This window comes from Berghia stephanieae, chromosome 13 (assembly GCF_034508935.2).
Source record: "Berghia stephanieae isolate SIO BIC M18660-M18661 chromosome 13, UCSD_Bste_1.3, whole genome shotgun sequence".
In the NCBI taxonomy this organism is placed as follows: Eukaryota; Metazoa; Mollusca; class Gastropoda; order Nudibranchia; family Aeolidiidae; genus Berghia; species Berghia stephanieae.
Window position 1 is genome coordinate 2,417,560 of NC_088372.1, and position 18,649 is coordinate 2,436,208.

Here is an 18,649-nt window from a genome sequence, read left to right on the forward strand (position 1 = left end):
TACACTGAAAAGGGTACAATCTAGGGGGAAATGCGTACAATTCCGCATTTTTTGAGGTAGGTTGGCAGCTCTGTATATATATTGATGATCTAAGATAAGATAAGATAAAACAAAAAAAAACCCACATCATGTTATCATTCTCTTCAGCACATTCTCCAACCGCTTTCGTAACGTTGACCAGCAGAGCTTGGTTAGTTCCGGTCAGCAAACTGACCAATGGCGAGATCCCCCCAGCTTTTCTGATGGCCATTCGGTTTGGTGGGTCCTTGGCCAGCTCTCCCAAGGCACCGACCACGTTGACTAAAACCTGGAAGGGAAAGAAAGATTTGATGATAAAGGGGAAACCCGAAACGTCTGCAGTATCTGTCTTCGTCTAATAAATTGAAGCTTACAATTCAATACTTATCATCATTGTTGTGATGGTGAAAGACATTTTGTGTGCGTTGGTTTTGACAGTATTTCCATAGCAACAATGAGCCTATAAATAAATAAATAAGTACAAGTCGTTGAGTCCTTGGAAAAGACTCTTTACTCGTATTCTTTCATGTTATTCTAACATAAAAATAAATTAAATAGTATAAATAAAATTCCCATTATTCATCCCATAGGGGACATTTGTCTCCAGAGTCTATTCCGAGGGAAGACTGAATGGAACAATCCAAGCGTCATCCCCCGCAGTGCAGCGCAAAAAATTGAGCTTGGGTGAGGTGACTTGCTCAAGGCCACGCACACAGCGCAGTGGTGGGTGATCGAACTCGGTACCTTTTGGGTACGGAGCGCATAGTTGAGTTCTTGGAAAAAAGGCTCTTTACTCACATTCTCTCACTGTACTCAGGTGTAAAATGAGTACCTGGACGTTAACAGCATTGTCTCTGTCCGAAAAAAAAATTAATATATGTCGCCTAACAGGCGTCATGTCTCGTTTTACATGTTACATGTTGCTGTTTGTCAGAGACCCCTTGTAAAGCGCTTTGAACACGTTTAGTGGATATTGCGTTATAAAAAACGTCCAAGTTTTTTTGTTTAAAAAAAATAAAATTATATTGCCTAAAAGACGTCATGTCTTGTTCTACATGTTACGTGTTGCTGTTGGTCAGCGACCCTTTGTAAGGCAGTTTGAGCACATTTAGTGGATATTGCGCAATATAAAAGCTCTAATGTAAAGCTCTAGTTTATACACTTGACACATATTATTATTATTATTATTATTATTATTATTATTATTATTATTATAATGATTATTATTATTATTATTATTATTATTATTATTGTTATTATTATTATTATTATATTATTATTATTATTATTATTATTATTATTATTATTATTATTATTATTATTATTATTATCAATATTATTATTATTATTATTATTATTATTATTATTATTATTATTAATTATTATTATTATTATTTATTATATTATTATGATTATTATTATTATTATTATCATTTCTATCTGCATATACTTGGAGTAAGCGAAACCCACTGGATACAATCTGGACAGAAACACCTCAAGTCTGGGGAGAAGATTTTATATTCAGGGAGAGCGGACGGGATTCATACGGACTGGAAGCCTCAGGGCAGAAGATCAAGGGGAAGGCCACCAGGAACATGGAGAAGAATTAAAGAAGCTGATATACAGAGAAGTGGTAAGACCTGGAATGAGATTAAAAAGTTAGCTCAGGATAGAGAAGGATGGAAACTGTTTGTCTGTGGCCTATACCCTGACCCAGGGTGAAAAGGCAATGATGATGATCTCACCTCTTCGGGCTGATTGTGTAGCAATCCCACCAGCAGGTCGATGGCCTTGAGTTCCTGGAATCGCCGGACATTCTCTGGACTGATAGAACACTTCCAGATGGCACCGGTGGCGGCGGCCAACAGCTGTTTGTCTTCGGTGTTGCTGGCCAGTAGGCCGACTAATGGGTCCAGGCCGCCGTACTGACGGACTAGGTCTCGGGTTTCTTTTTCCTCTGCACACTGGAGTGTTGGTGTGGATGGACAGAAGAGAGAAAAGGATAAATATATATATATTCAATACTACGAGAACAAAGTTGCATCATGATTATGATAAAATATGAGTTATTCCCCTTTGTTCATAACAAAAAAAACCTCTCTTACTCTTTTTATCCATGTACATCCCTTCCAAATCCCTTATCTTCCACCCACCTGCCTCTCTCTCTGTCGATTTCTTTCTACCTCTCTCTCTCTCTCTCTCTCTCTCTTGCTCTCTCTCTCTCTAACTAACTTATATTATAATTTGAATAAAAGTTTTACATGTACAAAAACAAATAAATAAATAAGATATAAGTGATAATTAAAAGCCTTGTGGTGCGGCTATGTGGTCTAGTGGTATGACAATCGCTTTCGGATTGGAAGGTCCTGGGTTCGAGCCTCGCTCAGCGCATAGTTAGTCCTTGGAAAAGGCTCTTTACTCACATTCTCTTACTGTATTCAGGTGTAAAATGGAGTACCTGGCCGTTAACAGTGTTGTCTTTGTCCGAAAGATTGTAATATCGCCTAACAGGCGTCATGTCTCGTCCTACATGTTAAATGTTGCTGTTGACCAGGAACCCCTTGTAAAGCGAATTAACTACCCTGAACAAGGATCTCTCTACATATCATAAATTTCTGGATTCAGATGAGACCGAATTAATCCCTGAAGATCTAAGAAATACTGCATTGCCCTCGTACTAAAGTCACAACAAGATCTTGACAGCCTCAAAACTCTGGCCCAGGACCGTGACCAATGGAAGCAATTAACAACATGGATGGAGAGACCAGCTATACTCATCGACCATGATTGAATCACACAATTCTCAGCAAGCGTCATTCGGACTGCAAGGCTTACTACTTACTTATGCTGGAACGAGATCCTTTTCTCATTTTGGACGCTCTATTTGGAACGCCTTAGCACAGAGCATTCGTGAAAAAGAATCTTTGTCTATTTTTAAACGTTTTCATAAAACATATCTGTTTCATCTTTAGTAGATGGTATGAGAAGCAAGATAGGTGTCTGGTTTGTGTTGTGTGTGTGTGTGTGTGTGAGTGTATATATGTGTGTGTGTGTGTGCTTGTATGTGTGAATGAGTATGTTTCAGCCAAAGTAATTTGTAATTTAAGCCCTTAGAGTCTGGTGTCTCGGAGTTACAGCGCTATATAAGTTTTCAGCATTATTATTATTATTATTATTATTATGATTATTATTATTATTATCATTATCTCTATATAGCTGTTTGGCCATGTTATTCTTTCAAGAGTTGAAGCCTTAAATTGTTTAAGTTATCATCAGCAAACTTACTTTGAAGATGGCTGAGGCACAATGCATCTGTAGTTCTGGGTTGGAGCTCTTCAAGTTCTTCACCAAATCTTCTATCATCCCCTCTGTTCGTATTGCTAAACCGTAGCTGAACTGGGGAGAGAGATGGAGCAAAGTATTTTTTTTATGATAATAAACAAACAATAAAACATTGAGATTGTTGTTTTTCTTACCAGATAAAGAAGAGTAGAGTATAAAAATGTGGGATAAGCTGAAAGAGGAAGGAGGAGGAGAAGGAGAAGAATAAGAAAGAATAATAATAATAATAATAATAATAATAATAATAATAAAAATAATAATAATAATAATAATAATAATAATAGTAATAAGACTGTCAAAGTTAAACCAGGAGCTTGCTCAGCGAGAGAGAGAGAGAGAGAGAGAGAGAGAGAGAGAGAGAGAGAGAGAGAGAGAGAGAGAGAGAGAGAGAGAGAGAGAGAGAGAGAGAGAGGGAGGGAGAGAGACTGACGGAGAGAGAGAGAGAGAGAGAGAGAGAGAGAGAGAGAGACAGAGAGAGAGAGAGACACACACAGAGAGATAGATCGAGGGAGAGATAGAGAGAGACAGAGAGAGAGAGAGGTAGAGAGAGAAAGAGACAGAGAGAGAGAGAGAGAGAGAGAAGGGGGGTGGGGTGGTAGTTGAAGGCAAACCTGCCAAATTGAAAACTTCAATTTTAGTAATTTGACAAGGAAATTCGTAATTTCTGAAATTGTGTATGAACAACCACAATATTATTATTATTATTATCATTATTATAGTAGTAGTAATAGTAGTAGTAGTAGTAGTAGTAGTAGTAGTAGTAGTAGAAGTAGTAGTAGTAGTAGTAGTAGTAGTAGTAGTAGTAGTAGTAGTAGTAGTAATAGTAGTAGTAGCAGTAGTAGTAGTGGTAGTAGTATTAGTAGTTGTTGTTGATGTTCTTCTTCTTCTTCTTCTTCTTATTATTATTATTATTTAAGTAATACTAAGAATTAAAAATTCGTAATTTTTCATGAAATTTCGTATTCGGCCATGAAATTTGTCTAAAATTCGTAAAAATTACGAAAAAATCGTAAGATTCGGCAGGTATGAGAAGGGAAGGGTTGAGCAAGAAAATACAAAGCCAGAACAGAACAGACCTCTGAGGCACATTCCTGTAGAGTCCCCACAACTGGAATCAACATGTTCTCGTGTTCAGACTTGAGTAATTTGGCCAGGAGAGGGATGGCGCCGGCTTTACGCATCGCCTCCTTGTTCTTCTTGCTCTTGGAGCAGCTCCAGAGAGCCAAGGCTCCGCACCGAGCCACCTCCACGCTGTGCTTCATTTCGCTGGTCATGGTGGACGATGTCAGCTTAGGACAGTCTAGGAGTTGGACCTGGGAAGATGGAGAAAAAAAGGTTATATATATATATATACTGATGCAATGCGTTTAGCTAAAAATATCACAAATATCTACCGGCTGGGTATTATGTACCAACACACAAAACCATGTTTTAAACTTTGTTTTTTTTTCCATTCGTATCTGCTTGCGTATATTACGTATATGGTGTAACCAAATGAAAAACTGCCTTCATGGATAATAAAGATACTATTATTATTATTATTATTATTATTATTATTATTATTATTATTATTATTATTATTATTATTATTATTATTATTATTATTTTGTTAGGAAATTTTTGATAGATTAAAACCAATTTCCTTTTATGGATTATTTTTTCTGATATGAACGTCTTAAAAGCATGTTTTGTGTACCTATGACCTTTTATTGTAGCTTTGAGGTTGTATTGAAAAGGCGACTAGAGCTGTTTGTATAATATATGCCTTTTTAGGTGCAGTATAAATGATCTACATTATCATTATTATTTATTACATAGTGAGAACTACTCATTAAAATGGCTGTCCAAAAAAAAAAAAACAATAACAAAGAGCTCAATTACTTCAATTTTGTTCCTTCTATATATCTAAATATATATATATATATATATATAATTGTCCTCACCAATCTCTTGATTCCTCCATGCTGCCTCACAGTCCTCCTGGCACGTCGGAACTTGGCGACGTTTGCAATGGTCTCGGCTGCCAAACATTTGAGGTCCTTGTCCGAGTCCCGCAGGATCTTCACCATCGTCTGCAGACCTCCGAGATCTGCGATGGCCCGTCGGATTTGAGTGTTTCTGGAAATTTCCTTCAGGATTTTCAGTGCTCCAATCTGATTGGTTTTGTGCGATGGTAAAGTGGTGGTGAAAGGGGAAGGGAGCAGGAAGGAAGGAAGGGTAAAGTAGTTAATGTGTGGATAAAAATTTATTAAACGGTTTTCATAACTTTTTACTCCTGGCTAAGGGGATTGCAAATTGCTTGAACTTTGACCTGTAAAATTGTTATTGTTTTTATTTCCTTAGTTCCGTGGATATTGTAATTTGAATCATTAAACAATGGGAATGATAATGTCACTAAGTCCATTATGAGGCAGCGTGGCTCAGCTGTACGGTCTTTGTTCGGTCACCCACCGCTGCGCTGTGTGGCCTTGAGCAAGTCATCTCGCCCTAGCTCAATTTGCGGCGCTGCACTGCGGCTGATGCCTTGGGTTATTCCAGTAGTCTTCCCTTGGAATAGACCCTGGAGAAAAATTTCTCCTATGGGATGAATAAAGCTCAATTTCTTTTTCCATTGAGTGACCTACCAACTGAGCTATGGCAACAATCACATGTACATATCACCTCTACAGGCTAAAAATTTCTACAAGCGACCGACACTCAAACAATACCACTCACATTAACTCTCTCGTTCCCAGCCATTTTCAGGATTTTCCCCAAAACTTCACACCCAACTAACACAAAATAGATGTTTTATCACTCAAACACAATAGCAGTAAAATTCTTGCAATACATAAAAAACATGCTCTTCGATACACTGTTCATTTTCTTTAAATTTATAATAATGTACAACAGAAATTTGAAAAAGAAAAATGTTGGTTGTATCGTATCGAATATGACGATTTTCCTATAGTTGGTTAGGAGAGGGTTAATTATATACTACAATATTGAAATACCAGTCTCCATGGTAGGTGCCCATCCTCGTAATTTTTGTTTTGTTTTTGTTTTTAAGAGTTTTACAGCACTTGTAACACATTTATTAGGTCAGATCAGCAACAGTTCTGGCAATGATTTGACCGAAATGTGTCGCAAATACCGCAAAAAACCCTTAAAATAATAAAATAAATAAAAATAGCACGTAAAAAAGGAGGAGAAAATGGCAGTTAGTTGAAAAATTATAGAACTACAATATAGAGCACCCCAAAAGAAAAATAAATTGAAACAAAGAGGAAAATTGCCTCACCTTACACTTGACCTCCTCTGTATCCAGGAGGTTGATGAGGACCTCCAGACCTCCGACGTCACGAATGGCCAGCTGACACGTCTCCTGGGCGAGATTGAAGTCTCGCAGGGAACACAGGGCAATGATGGTGGCTGTTTGGTTACCTCCCTTTGATAAAATGAATAAAACGATTAGTATTTATTAAAAAAAACAACAAAAAATGTTTAAAAAATCATCCGTAAAACAAACAAATAAATAAATAAATAAAAAAAACCCCACATCTCTATATATAGAACACTCGCCTGATAACTAAAGGGAACAACATCAACCCCAGTTGGTTAGATGAATGTTTCTATTACTATTTCAAAGATCTATTTCCTTTATTTTTTAACATCTTAACAACGCCATTACCACATTATCTCATTCATCTGTAGTCTTTCATTCATCCTGTTTTGTTGATAAAGGGGAAACCTGAAACGTCCATTTTATCTGTTTTCGTATATTAAATTGAAGCTTACATTCAATTTCACATTGTTATTCGATCTACAAAATCAAATTCTTGTATATAATGGATACACCACGAGTGAATTTTGATATCATATTTTTTTTTTTCACACCAAAATCGATGCAATTTTAGTGTCTCATGATGACTGGGGTGTAAAAGCTTTCGAGTAAAAGTTGATCATCATCATCCATCGTGGCTTGTGCTCTTGAGCACGTTGCCGGTCAATTGTCTCCACGAATCACGATCCTCTGCGATGCGCATGAAATCTGTGTTGCTTTTTAAGTCACATTTGGCCATTCTTAGGTTATTTAGATAAGTTATTCTTTGTCTTCCTCTAGCTCTCTTTCCTTCAATCATCCCAGATGTTACCAACTTATCTATTCCGTCTCTTCTCCACACATGTCCCAGAAACCGTAACTGCCTCTTTCTGGTGTTATCGATCAATATTTTTCCCTTTCTCACCTTCTCCAACACTTCCTCGTTCGTACACCTGTCTGTCCATGATACCCTCAACATTCTTCTATATACCCACATCTCAAATGCCTCTAACCTCCTCGTACATTCTTTGTCAAGCGTCCACGTTTCACAACCGTATAAAAGGGTACTTATAAAATATGACAGTGATTACCAAAAAAAAAAAAGGTTCACAAGCATTGACTTAGTCTTTAACTCTCTCCTTACCAGCTATTTTTAGAATTTCCCCCGAAAATTCACACCCACCCGACACAAAATAGACTTTTCCTAATCAAATATAAAAAGTAACAAATGCATTTTATACAGAATGTTGTTCAGCAAAATGATGTCTACAACACAGTGTTTAGTATCTATAGCTGTAATTCAAGCATTTCTTAAGATTTTGTGGTGTACAAGAGAAATCAGAATGAGAAAATTGTCGGTTGCATCATAACGAATGTGACGATTTTTCTATAGGTGGTAAAAAAATTATGCCTTTTGCGCCACGACATCATAAGATATCGTTGCCTAGGCATTCCACGAAGGAATAAAGATAACTCATCAAACAAGATGTCTGATGTCAACAGGAATCACACATGTTGTCCAAGTGAGTAAATTAGGGGTTAATAATCTTGCTCAAGGAAAAAAAGGAAAGTGCCTGAAGCGGGGCTCGAACCCGGGTCGTCCGGATCACAGTGCAATGCCGTAACCACTCGGCCACTTCGCCCCCCCATAGCTGGTAAGGAAAGGGTTAAAACAAGTTAAAAGTGAGAAATATGACAAAAAAAATAATATAACAGAGATGCCAACCGGAAATTTCAAAAATTCGTAGTTTCCAAGGGAAAAAAAAAAAAAAAAGAGAAAAAGTCACTTTAAATAGCTTTAGAAATAACAAAAAATGCTCCAGTCCTGAATATAGGTTCTAAGGAGCTAAACTTTCCTCCTCAACAAGATTTATCGAGTCAAAGACACCTATACAGCTCTGTAGCTGGAGACAAAAAATCGTATTTCTACGAATTTTCGTAGTAATAATAATAATAATAATAATAATAATAATAATAATAATAATAATAATAATAATAATAATAATAGATCTTTATTGTCCATAAATATGGCAATTTGTCATTTAGTTACACTTGTTATAACGTTATATGATAACTATAACATTGAACAGATATTTCACTCCTACTTATTCTCTCTCTCTCTCTCTCTCTCTCGCTCTCTCTCTCTCTCTCTCTCTCTCTCTCTCTCTCTCTCTCTCTCTCTCCTCTTCTCTTTCTTTCACGCGTGCGATATACACAACATAAACATATTCATTTCATTTTCAATTCGTTACATTTTCGGCAATTCAACACCAAATATTATCATCATTATCAATTGGTCACTTAATCTGGCAAGTCTGATATAAAAACAGAAAGCTTTTCTCACCTTCAAATATTTGACCAATTTCTGGATCTGCCAGTATTCTGAGGGGAGGTCCGCGTTTGCCTCTGGCCTCCTCTCTATGGCTTCTTCCTCTTCCTCACTCTCTGTGGAACTCTCACTGAAATGGTCCTCTGTGTCGGCTTGGGGTGTCTTCACGCCCTTCTTACGGCTGAAATTTGACGGGACACAATGAGAAAACAATGTCATTGATGAGGGAGATAAATTTAAGACTGGACTATAATCCAATCCTTTCAGAATTCTACCTCCCAGCATGAAGATCATAATTGATCCAAAAATATATGAATATCCACTTGGTCACCAAGGTTTCTCAATAGGATAGTAATAATATGAATAATAATACTAAAGAAACCTGAAGTGACTCCGTACACTGAAAATGGGTACAATCTTGGAGGAAATGTGTAAAAGCGTACAATCGCTGAAAATGTGTACGATTCCACATTTTTTGCGGCAGGTTGGCAGCACTGCAACTGTGTGTGTCATGTTTCAGATAGACTGTACTAGCACTCTTATAATATTCATCTCTGTTTTACAGCTAGTAGGTAGACTACTCATTCATATCTGAGTTCACAAGTTTATAATCTCCGAAATCGACACGAATGTTTACCTTGCAACAATTACGGATGTCCTGGCTGGCTTCTTCACCGATCCTTTCCTGGAAAAAAAAAAAAGAAGAAAATGTAATTTAAAAAACTCCAAAAAAAAAAAAAATATTCTCGAAACAAATTGAAATGTATAATAAAATAGTCCTCAGGAAACAAGCAAATGAGGCCAATTCTATTGGTTTTTCTTTTTCTTTTATTCTACTTCTTAAAATAATAATAAAATATAATTCAATACTTATCGCCATTGTTGTGATGGTGAAAGACAATTTTTAGCCTTGGTTTGAGAGATTTCCATAGCAACAATGAGCCTTTAAAAAAAATAAGTACAAGTCATTGAGTCCTTGGAAAAGACTCTTTACTCGTATTCTCTCATCTTATTCTAAAATTAAAATAAATTAAATAGTTAACAAAATTCCCTCTATTCATCCCAAAGGGGACATTTGTCTCTAGGGTCTATTCCAAGGGAAGACTGGAATAACCCAGGCGTCAGTCGCAGTGCAATGCTGCAAATTGAGCTAAGGCGAGGTGACTTGCTCAAGGCCACACAGCACAGCAGCGGATGATCGAACTCGGTACCTTTCGGGTATGAAGCAAAGACTGTACCACTGAGCCACGCTGCCCCTTGGATGTCCTTAAAATATTTATAACTAAATATAAAAATTCTAAATTCTTTCAAGCAAGAAGACCAGAATTGATACTGGATGCAGTTGAAATTTTTATTATCTCTCACTTACCTCTCTACCAAACAGTGAGTGGCTTTTTGGGACTGTTAGATATGGCGCAAAGTACTTTGAGATGAACTAACTTCCTATCCAAAGGCAGGCAAGCAATTGCTATTATTATTATTATTTTTATTATTATTATTATTATTATTATTATTATTATTATTATTATTATTATTATTATTATTATTATTATTATTATTATTATTATTATTATTATTATTATTATTATTATTATTATTATCATCATTATTATTATTATTGTTTATTATTATTATTATTATTATTATTATTATTATTATTATTATTATTATTATTATTATCATTATTATTATTATTATTATTATTATTATTATTGTTATATTATTATTATTGTTATTATTATCAATGCTAAAGAAACTAGGAAAAAAATCCATTTAATGCTCTAAAAGACTAAGATTCTGAATAGTTAATATAACTTGTATTTTACTTTATATAAATAAATCATTTCTATTCTTTTTTAAGAACCAATAAGAGTTGTTTTTTTTCAATCAATATAATCTATTTTTGAAACTGCCCCCCCCCCCTAAAAAAATACAAAAAAACAAGCGAACAAATTTTTAAAAAAAAAGAATGAATAGGAAAACTGAACGTGAAGAACAAAAACAAATAATAACTAAGAAAAAAATAATTAGAACCAAGCAAACATTTCTGGTTCCACTTCATCTGCTATCATGTCACAGGGGTTGCCAACTCAGGAAGGCAAAAATTTACTGAACTTTCAGGCAAACACATGGATCAGGGAAGTGACGTTACGACTGTTGAAGCGTATTAATGTAACTCGTGAAATGACAATGACAAAATCAAAAACTAGATAACCCAACATTAAAAATTTATACTTGAGGTAGATTCCGTGAAATCGGTGTCTTCTAAAATGAGGAAGACGCTCCTCGAGCGAATCTTCTTCAAACTCCTTCATCTGGATTTAAGTGTTAGATTGTAATACAATGTTAATAATTATTATATAAACAAAAAGACATATTAAAATGAAATTGGACTCAACAGTCTGATGTTACGTGCTCCCAGCAACTGAACAAAAGTGTGTATGAAAGGTGCCAGACAAAGCAAGAAAGAAAAATACAAGAAAAAAAAAAAAACATTCAAAAAATCAGTCGACCTCGACTGGGGATCGAACCTCTGACCTTCTTATTATATGTCAGACTGGGAATCAGGAGATCTGAGGTTCGATCCCCAGTCGAGTAGACTCATTTTTGTTTCTTGTAATTTTCTTTCCTGCTTTGTCCGGGCACCTTTCATACACACTTGCTCAGACCTTCATCTTACACAGGTCGTACCCACACCCTGGTTTCTTACCATTACGATACAAAGTTCTTATTTTTCCACTGCATAAGACTAGAATTTCTTAGAATTTCTATTATTGTCGCTATTGGTTCTTGGTTGTATATTTTTTTACATTTTTGTGCATTTGCATATATATATATATATATATATATATATATATATATATATATATATATATATATATATATATATATATATATATATATATATATATATATATATATATATATATATATATATATATATATATATATATATATGTATACATTGTCGCCAAAGATTTTCAACTTTGTGTTTTTATACATTTTTATGCATGCCACGTCTGAAAAGAATTTCCATTTTTTTTTTAATGAATAAAGTATATTATTATTATTATTATTATTATTATTATTATTATTATTATTATTATTATTATTATTATTATTATTATTATTATTATTATTAATAATAATATTATTATTATTATTATTATTATTATTATTATTATTATTATTATTATTATTATTATTATTATTATTATTATTATTATTATTATTATTATTAATATTATTATTATTATTATATATATCTAAAACAGAATGTATGACGGTATCTAAAAATAATAACCCACCAGCCTGTGTAATAACAAGCAGAGGACAAACAATACAACAAGTTGAATGTTTCAAATATTTAGGCTTCAATGTAACATCCAATGGAAAATCAGATTGTGAAATAAAGAAAAGAATAGGTATGGCGAAGAATGCATTCAACCAGCTGCATACAATTATGAAAAACAGGAATATTAGCATGAAAACAAAAATCAAAGTCCTGGATTGCTATGTACTGTCTGTGCTGCTATATGGTTGTGAGAGCTGGACCATAAACAAGACCATGGTTAAAAGACTGGAGGCAGTGGAAATGTGGTTTTACAGAAGAATGATGAGGGTGTCATGGATGGAAAGGAAAAGAAATGAAGAAATTTTAGAAATGGCAAACAGAAAAAGATCACTGATAACAAAAATCATCAAACGCCAAATGGAATTTTTAGGACACATTATCCGCCACCCTGGTTTGGAAATACTCGCCTTGACTGGAAAGATGAATGGAAAAAGAATAAGAGGAAGACAAAGAATAACGTATTTGAAAGGGATAAGAACTTGGACAGATGAAGCTGAGAAAGGTGGCGCTGCTTTAATAGAATTGGCAAGAGATAGATCAGCTTGGCGGAAGATGACCTCCGACGTCTGCTTCAGATATGGAACTACATGAGATGAGATTATTATTATTATTATTAATATTATTAGTATTATTATTAATAAAATTCACTTTTTGGCATCTGGTTCATCCCGACTTATCACCTATTTCAAATGTTTTTGGTGAGTCACATATTATAGGATGGGAGAATATCGAAACGCCTACGATTTCTGATCCTCGTCCAGACCCAGAGCCTTCCATTTGAGAGACGGCTCCAGACGGCTCTTGGTCTGGACTTTGGGTCTCCTGTCCTTCTCCTGCTGCTGGTCCTTCTGTTGCCAGGTGTGGTGATCGGACCGCGTGGTCATCTCCCCGTCCAGCTCGTCGTCCCGGCCGTCGTTCAAAGTCTGCTGTAGGCCTTTGTCCTTATCCTGCTGTTTGACCGTGAACTCCTACACAATACATAATATATTATATGACATAACAAATGTACACACATCAACGTACGTGTGTTAAACATACAAAAGAAATAATAACACGTCAACGTGTGTTAAACATAAAAAGGAAATAATACACACGTCAATGTGTGTTAAACATAAAAAGGAAATAATACACACGTCAATGTGTGTTAAACATAAAAAGGCAATAATACACACTTCAACGTGTGTTAAACATAAAAAAGAAATAATACACACGTCAACGTGTGTTAAACGTAAAAAGGAAATAATACACGTCAACGTGTGTTAAACGTAAAAAGGAAATAATACACACGTCCTCTAATTTTTTTGTGACAATAGAGTACAACCATCAAAATGGCCAAATTTCAACAAAAGCAAAACATTAAAAAAAAAAAAATCAATACCAAATTATTTGACTGCAAATTTCAGACATATTTCAAATTTTGAAAGCTTTCCTTTTACTCTCAACTTTAAAGGCAAAAAATTTGACTTCTTATTTGTAAAGTATTTTGACATCTTATGTGAAAAGTTCTTTTGCAGTCAGATTATTGGTTGTCAATTTATTCAGAAAGTAAATTAAATAATAACAGTAATTACAAAAAAAAATCAAACTTAGAAATAAAAGAAAATAAAATATTTTAAAACAAAATTTCAATTTGATATTATTGATATAGACCAATTTCCGTTTAGTTATTACTAACGACACTCGACCATAAAAATATATCAATGCATTGAGCTGAAGAGTGAATCACAATTATTTTGAGATCTATTCTTCTTGGGTGAATATGATTTTCCCCTTGATTGTAGGAAGTAGCATGAAATGATCTAATATTTATAAACTTTTTCAACTCCAAATAGTAAAAAAAATAAAAATTCATTGAATAATAATTGCACCTCTGGGCGACTGTAAGAGTAATGTCCCATGTTAAGGAACAGTGACACAAACCATGGCAGGATGGATGTGAACCCTATAGAGAATGAGATTAGCGGAAGAGTAGCGTCCCTTGATTGTACGTCACCGGCGGAGAAGTTATTAGAGAGAGAACGTCATTTTGGTTTTACGCATGCATCTCTCGTCCTCGTTTCCAGTGAAAGCGGCATGAGACCCTTGATTGTAGGAAGTAGCATGAAATGATCTAAGATTTATAAACTTTTTCAACTCCAAATAGTAAAAAAAATAAAAATTCATTGAATAATAATTGCACCTCTGGGCGACTGTAAGAGTAATGTCCCATGTTAAGGAACAGTGACACAAACCATGGCAGGATGGATGTGAACCCTATAGGGAATGAGATTAGCAGAAGAGTAGCGTCCCTTGATTGTACGTCACCGGCGGAGAAGTTATTAGAGAGAGAACGTCATTTTGGTTTTACGCATGCATCTCTCGTCCTCGCTTCCAGTGAAAGCGGCATGAGACACTTCACCGAAAGTGAGGACGAGAGAGACGCATGCGCAAAACCATGTTGACGTTCTCTCTGTAAGGTGACGTCCAATCAAGGGACGCTACTCTTCCGATAATTTCATTCCCTTTTAATAGTTCCTGACCAAGATTACACCATTATGGTTGTGCCATGCTTCTCATTATAAAAAAAATAAATTAGAAGAGCCTTTACACTTATATTTTGCAGGTATGACAAGGTCAAATGTTAAAACATTATTGGTACCGTTAATTTTTTTGTGAGATCAAGAAAGTCGTCCATATCAATAAACCTTAAAAATAGAGAAATGCTCAAATATCAAAATTCTACTGGAAATAAACATGTAAACGCTCTTTTTAAAAACAAATAGTTCCAGTTAAAAAAAACCCCAAATAACAATAAGTAATTAAGAAATACAAAAACAAAAATAAAAACAAAATATAGTAATACGAGTTTTACAACACTTTACCTGTTTGTCAATCATTTCAGCAAATTTAGGTGATTTTGCTTTGAGTAAAGTGACCAGATCTCGGTATGTGTCGTTGTCCACTCTGTCATAGTCCAGTTGTCCACCTTTTTCATGTTGGGGACCCTTAAAAAACAGCAACAATAACATATAATTTATATCATAACATAAGAAAACAAATGGGCGGTGGTACTATCATGTTGGGGACCCGAGAAAAACAGCAACAATAACATATAATTTATATCATAACATAAGAAAACAAATGGCTGGTACTATCATGTTGGGGACCCGAGAAAAACAGCAACAATAACATATAATTTATATCATAACATAAGAAAACAAATGGCTGGTACTATCATGTTGGCGACCCGAGAAAAACAACAACAATAACATAATATAATTTATATCATAACATAAGAAAACAAATGGCTGGTACTATCATGTTGGGGACCCGAGAAAAACAACAATACCATATAATTTATATCATAACATAAGAAAACAAATGGGTGGTATTATCATGTTGGGGACCCTAGAAAAACAACAATACCATATAATTTATATCATAACATAAGAAAACAAATGGGTGGTGTTATCATGTTGGGGACCCTAGAAAAACAACAATACCATATAATTTATATCATAACATAAGAAAACAAATGGGTGGTGGTACTATCATGTTATGGACCCGAGAAAAACAGCAACAATAATATATAATTTATATCATAACATAAGAAAACAAATGGCTGGTACTATCATGTTGGGGACCCGAGAAAAACAACAATACCATATAATTTATATCATAACATAAGAAAACAAATGGGTGGTACTATCACACTGGGGACCCTAGAAAAACAACAATACCATATAATTTATATCATAACATAAGAAAACAAATGGGTGGTATTATCATGTTGGGGACCCTAGAAAAACAACAACAATAACATATAATTTATATCATAACATAAGAAAACAAATGGGTGGTACTATCATGTTGGGGACCTTAGAAAAACAACAACAATAACACATAATTTATATCATAACATAAGAAAACAAATGGGCGGTGGTACTATCATGTTGGCAACCCGAGAAAAACAACAACAATAACATAATATAATTTATATCATAACATAAGAAAACAAATGGGTGGTACTATCATGTTGGGGACCTTAGAAAAACAACAACAATAACATAATATAATTTATATCATAACAAATGGGTGGTACTAAGGTGGGCTTTTCCATAATTTTCAAAAACTCACTTTCTCAAACAGTCCTATTTTTAAAAAAAAAAATTAAAAAAAAAAAAAAACAAGAAAAAAAAAAAAAAGTTAAGATTGCCAAATCTGGACAGCCCCGATTTTTTTCAAGACAGTTGACCGCTATGCTTTAGTTTTTCTTTCCTTTTTTTTTTCCTTTTTGATGTAAGTATTAAGGATTATACGGTAACATTACCTTTTATCCATCATTTATAAAAAAACATTTTTAAATTGAGCTTTTATATAGGGCAATATCCACTAAACATGCTCAAAGCGCTTTAAAAGGGGTCCCTCGTCAACAGCAACACTTAATATGTAGAAAGAGACGCCTGTTAGGCATTATTACAATTTTTTCGGACAGAGACAACACTGTTAACGGTCAGGTACTCATTTTACACTTGAGTACGGTGAGAGAATGTGAGTAAAGAGTCTTTTTCAAGGACTCAATTATGCGCCGAGCGAGGCTCGAACCCAGGACCTTTTGATCAGAAAGCGAGTGTCATACCACTAGACCACTAGAGCGAGGCTCGAACCCAGGACTTTCTGATCAGAAAGCGAGTGTCATACCACTAGACCAAAAAAAGGTGTTCAATATGTAACTAAGGAGTTTGAAGCTGTTATACTCATTTTTATTTTTTATTACTTTTTATAGTTCACACCATAGATAAAAGTTTGTTTTTTATTACTTTTTATAGTTCACACCATAGATAAAAGTTTGTTTTTTATTACTTTTTATAGTTCACACCATAGATAAAAGTTTGTTTTTTATTACTTTTTATAGTTCACACCATAGATAAAAGTTTGTTTTTTATTACTTTTTATAGTTCACACCATAGATAAAAGTTTGTTTTTTATTACTTTTTATAGTTCACACCATAGATAAAAGTTTGTTTTTTATTACTTTTTATAGTTCACACCATAGATAAAAGTTTGTTTTTTATTACTTTTTATAGTTCACACCATAGATAAAAGTTTGTTTTTTATTACTTTTATAGTTCACACCATAGATAAAAGTTTGTTTTTTATTACTTTTTATAGTTCACACCATAGATAAAAGTTTGTTTTTTATTACTTTTATAGTTCACACCATAGATAAAAGTTTTTTTTTATTACTTTTTATAGTTCACACCATAGATAAAAGTTGTTTTTTATTACTTTTTATAGTTCACACCATAGATAAAAGTTTGTTTTTTATTACTTTTTATAGTTCACACCATAGATAAAAGTTTGTTTTTTATTACTTTTTATAGTTCACACCATAGATAAAAGTTTTTTTTTTATTACTTTTTATAGTTCACACCATAGATAAAAGTTTGTTTTTTATTACTTTTTATAGTTCACACCATAGATAAAAGTTTTTTTTTTATTACTTTTTATAGTTCACAACCATAGATAAAAGTTTGTTTTTTATTACTTTTTATAGTTCACAACCATAGATAAAAGTTTATTTTTTATTACTTTTTATAGTTCACACCATAGATAAAAGTTTGTTTTTTATTACTTTTTATAGTTCACACCATAGATAAAAGTTTGTTTTTTATTACTTTTTATAGTTCACACCATAGATAAAAGTTTGTTTTTTATTACTTTTTATAGTTCACAACCATAGATTAAAGTTTGTTTTTTATTACTTTTTATAGTTCACAACCATAGATAAAAGTTTAGTTTTTTATTACTTTTTATAGTTCACACCATAGATAAAAGTTTGTTTTTTATTACTTTTTATAGTTCACACCATAGATAAAAGTTTGTTTTTTATTACTTTTTATAGTTCACACCATAGATAAAAGTTGTTTTTTATTACTTTTTATAGTTCACCCAATGATAAAAGTTGTTTTTTAACGTTTATAGTTCACACCATAGATAAAAGTTATTTTTTATATACTTTTATAGTTCACACCATAGATAAAAGTTTGTTTTTTATTTACTTTTTATAGTTCACACCATAGATAAAAGTTTGTTTTTTATTACTTTTTATAGTTCACACCATAGATAAAAGTTTGTTTTTTATTACTTTTTATAGTTCACACCATAGATAAAAGTTTGTTTTTTATTACTTTTTATAGTTCACACCATAGATAAAAGTTTGTTTTTTATTACTTTTTATAGTTCACACCATAGATAAAAGTTTGTTTTTATTACTTTTTATAGTTCACACCATAGATAAAAGTTTGTTTTTTATTACTTTTTA

General features: G+C 33.5%; 1 protein-coding gene across 2 annotated transcripts in view; it reads right to left on the reverse strand.

The window, feature by feature from the left end:
• Window positions 1-18,649, reverse strand: part of LOC144959138 (outer dynein arm-docking complex subunit 2-like) — a 70,148-nt gene that overhangs the window by 43,500 nt on the left and 7,999 nt on the right. For both annotated transcript variants that reach the window (XM_078891623.1, XM_078891622.1), the window contains exons 7-16: window positions 15,207-15,329; window positions 13,087-13,313; window positions 9,628-9,675; window positions 9,006-9,171; window positions 6,641-6,787; window positions 5,304-5,513; window positions 4,437-4,673; window positions 3,304-3,414; window positions 1,764-1,982; window positions 126-307 (exon numbers count right to left, since the gene is read on the reverse strand). In XM_078891623.1, the coding sequence (XP_078747749.1) occupies window positions 126-307; window positions 1,764-1,982; window positions 3,304-3,414; window positions 4,437-4,673; window positions 5,304-5,513; window positions 6,641-6,787; window positions 9,006-9,171; window positions 9,628-9,675; window positions 13,087-13,313; window positions 15,207-15,329 (1,670 nt within the window). The remainder of the gene's footprint in view (window positions 1-125; window positions 308-1,763; window positions 1,983-3,303; window positions 3,415-4,436; window positions 4,674-5,303; window positions 5,514-6,640; window positions 6,788-9,005; window positions 9,172-9,627; window positions 9,676-13,086; window positions 13,314-15,206; window positions 15,330-18,649) is intronic.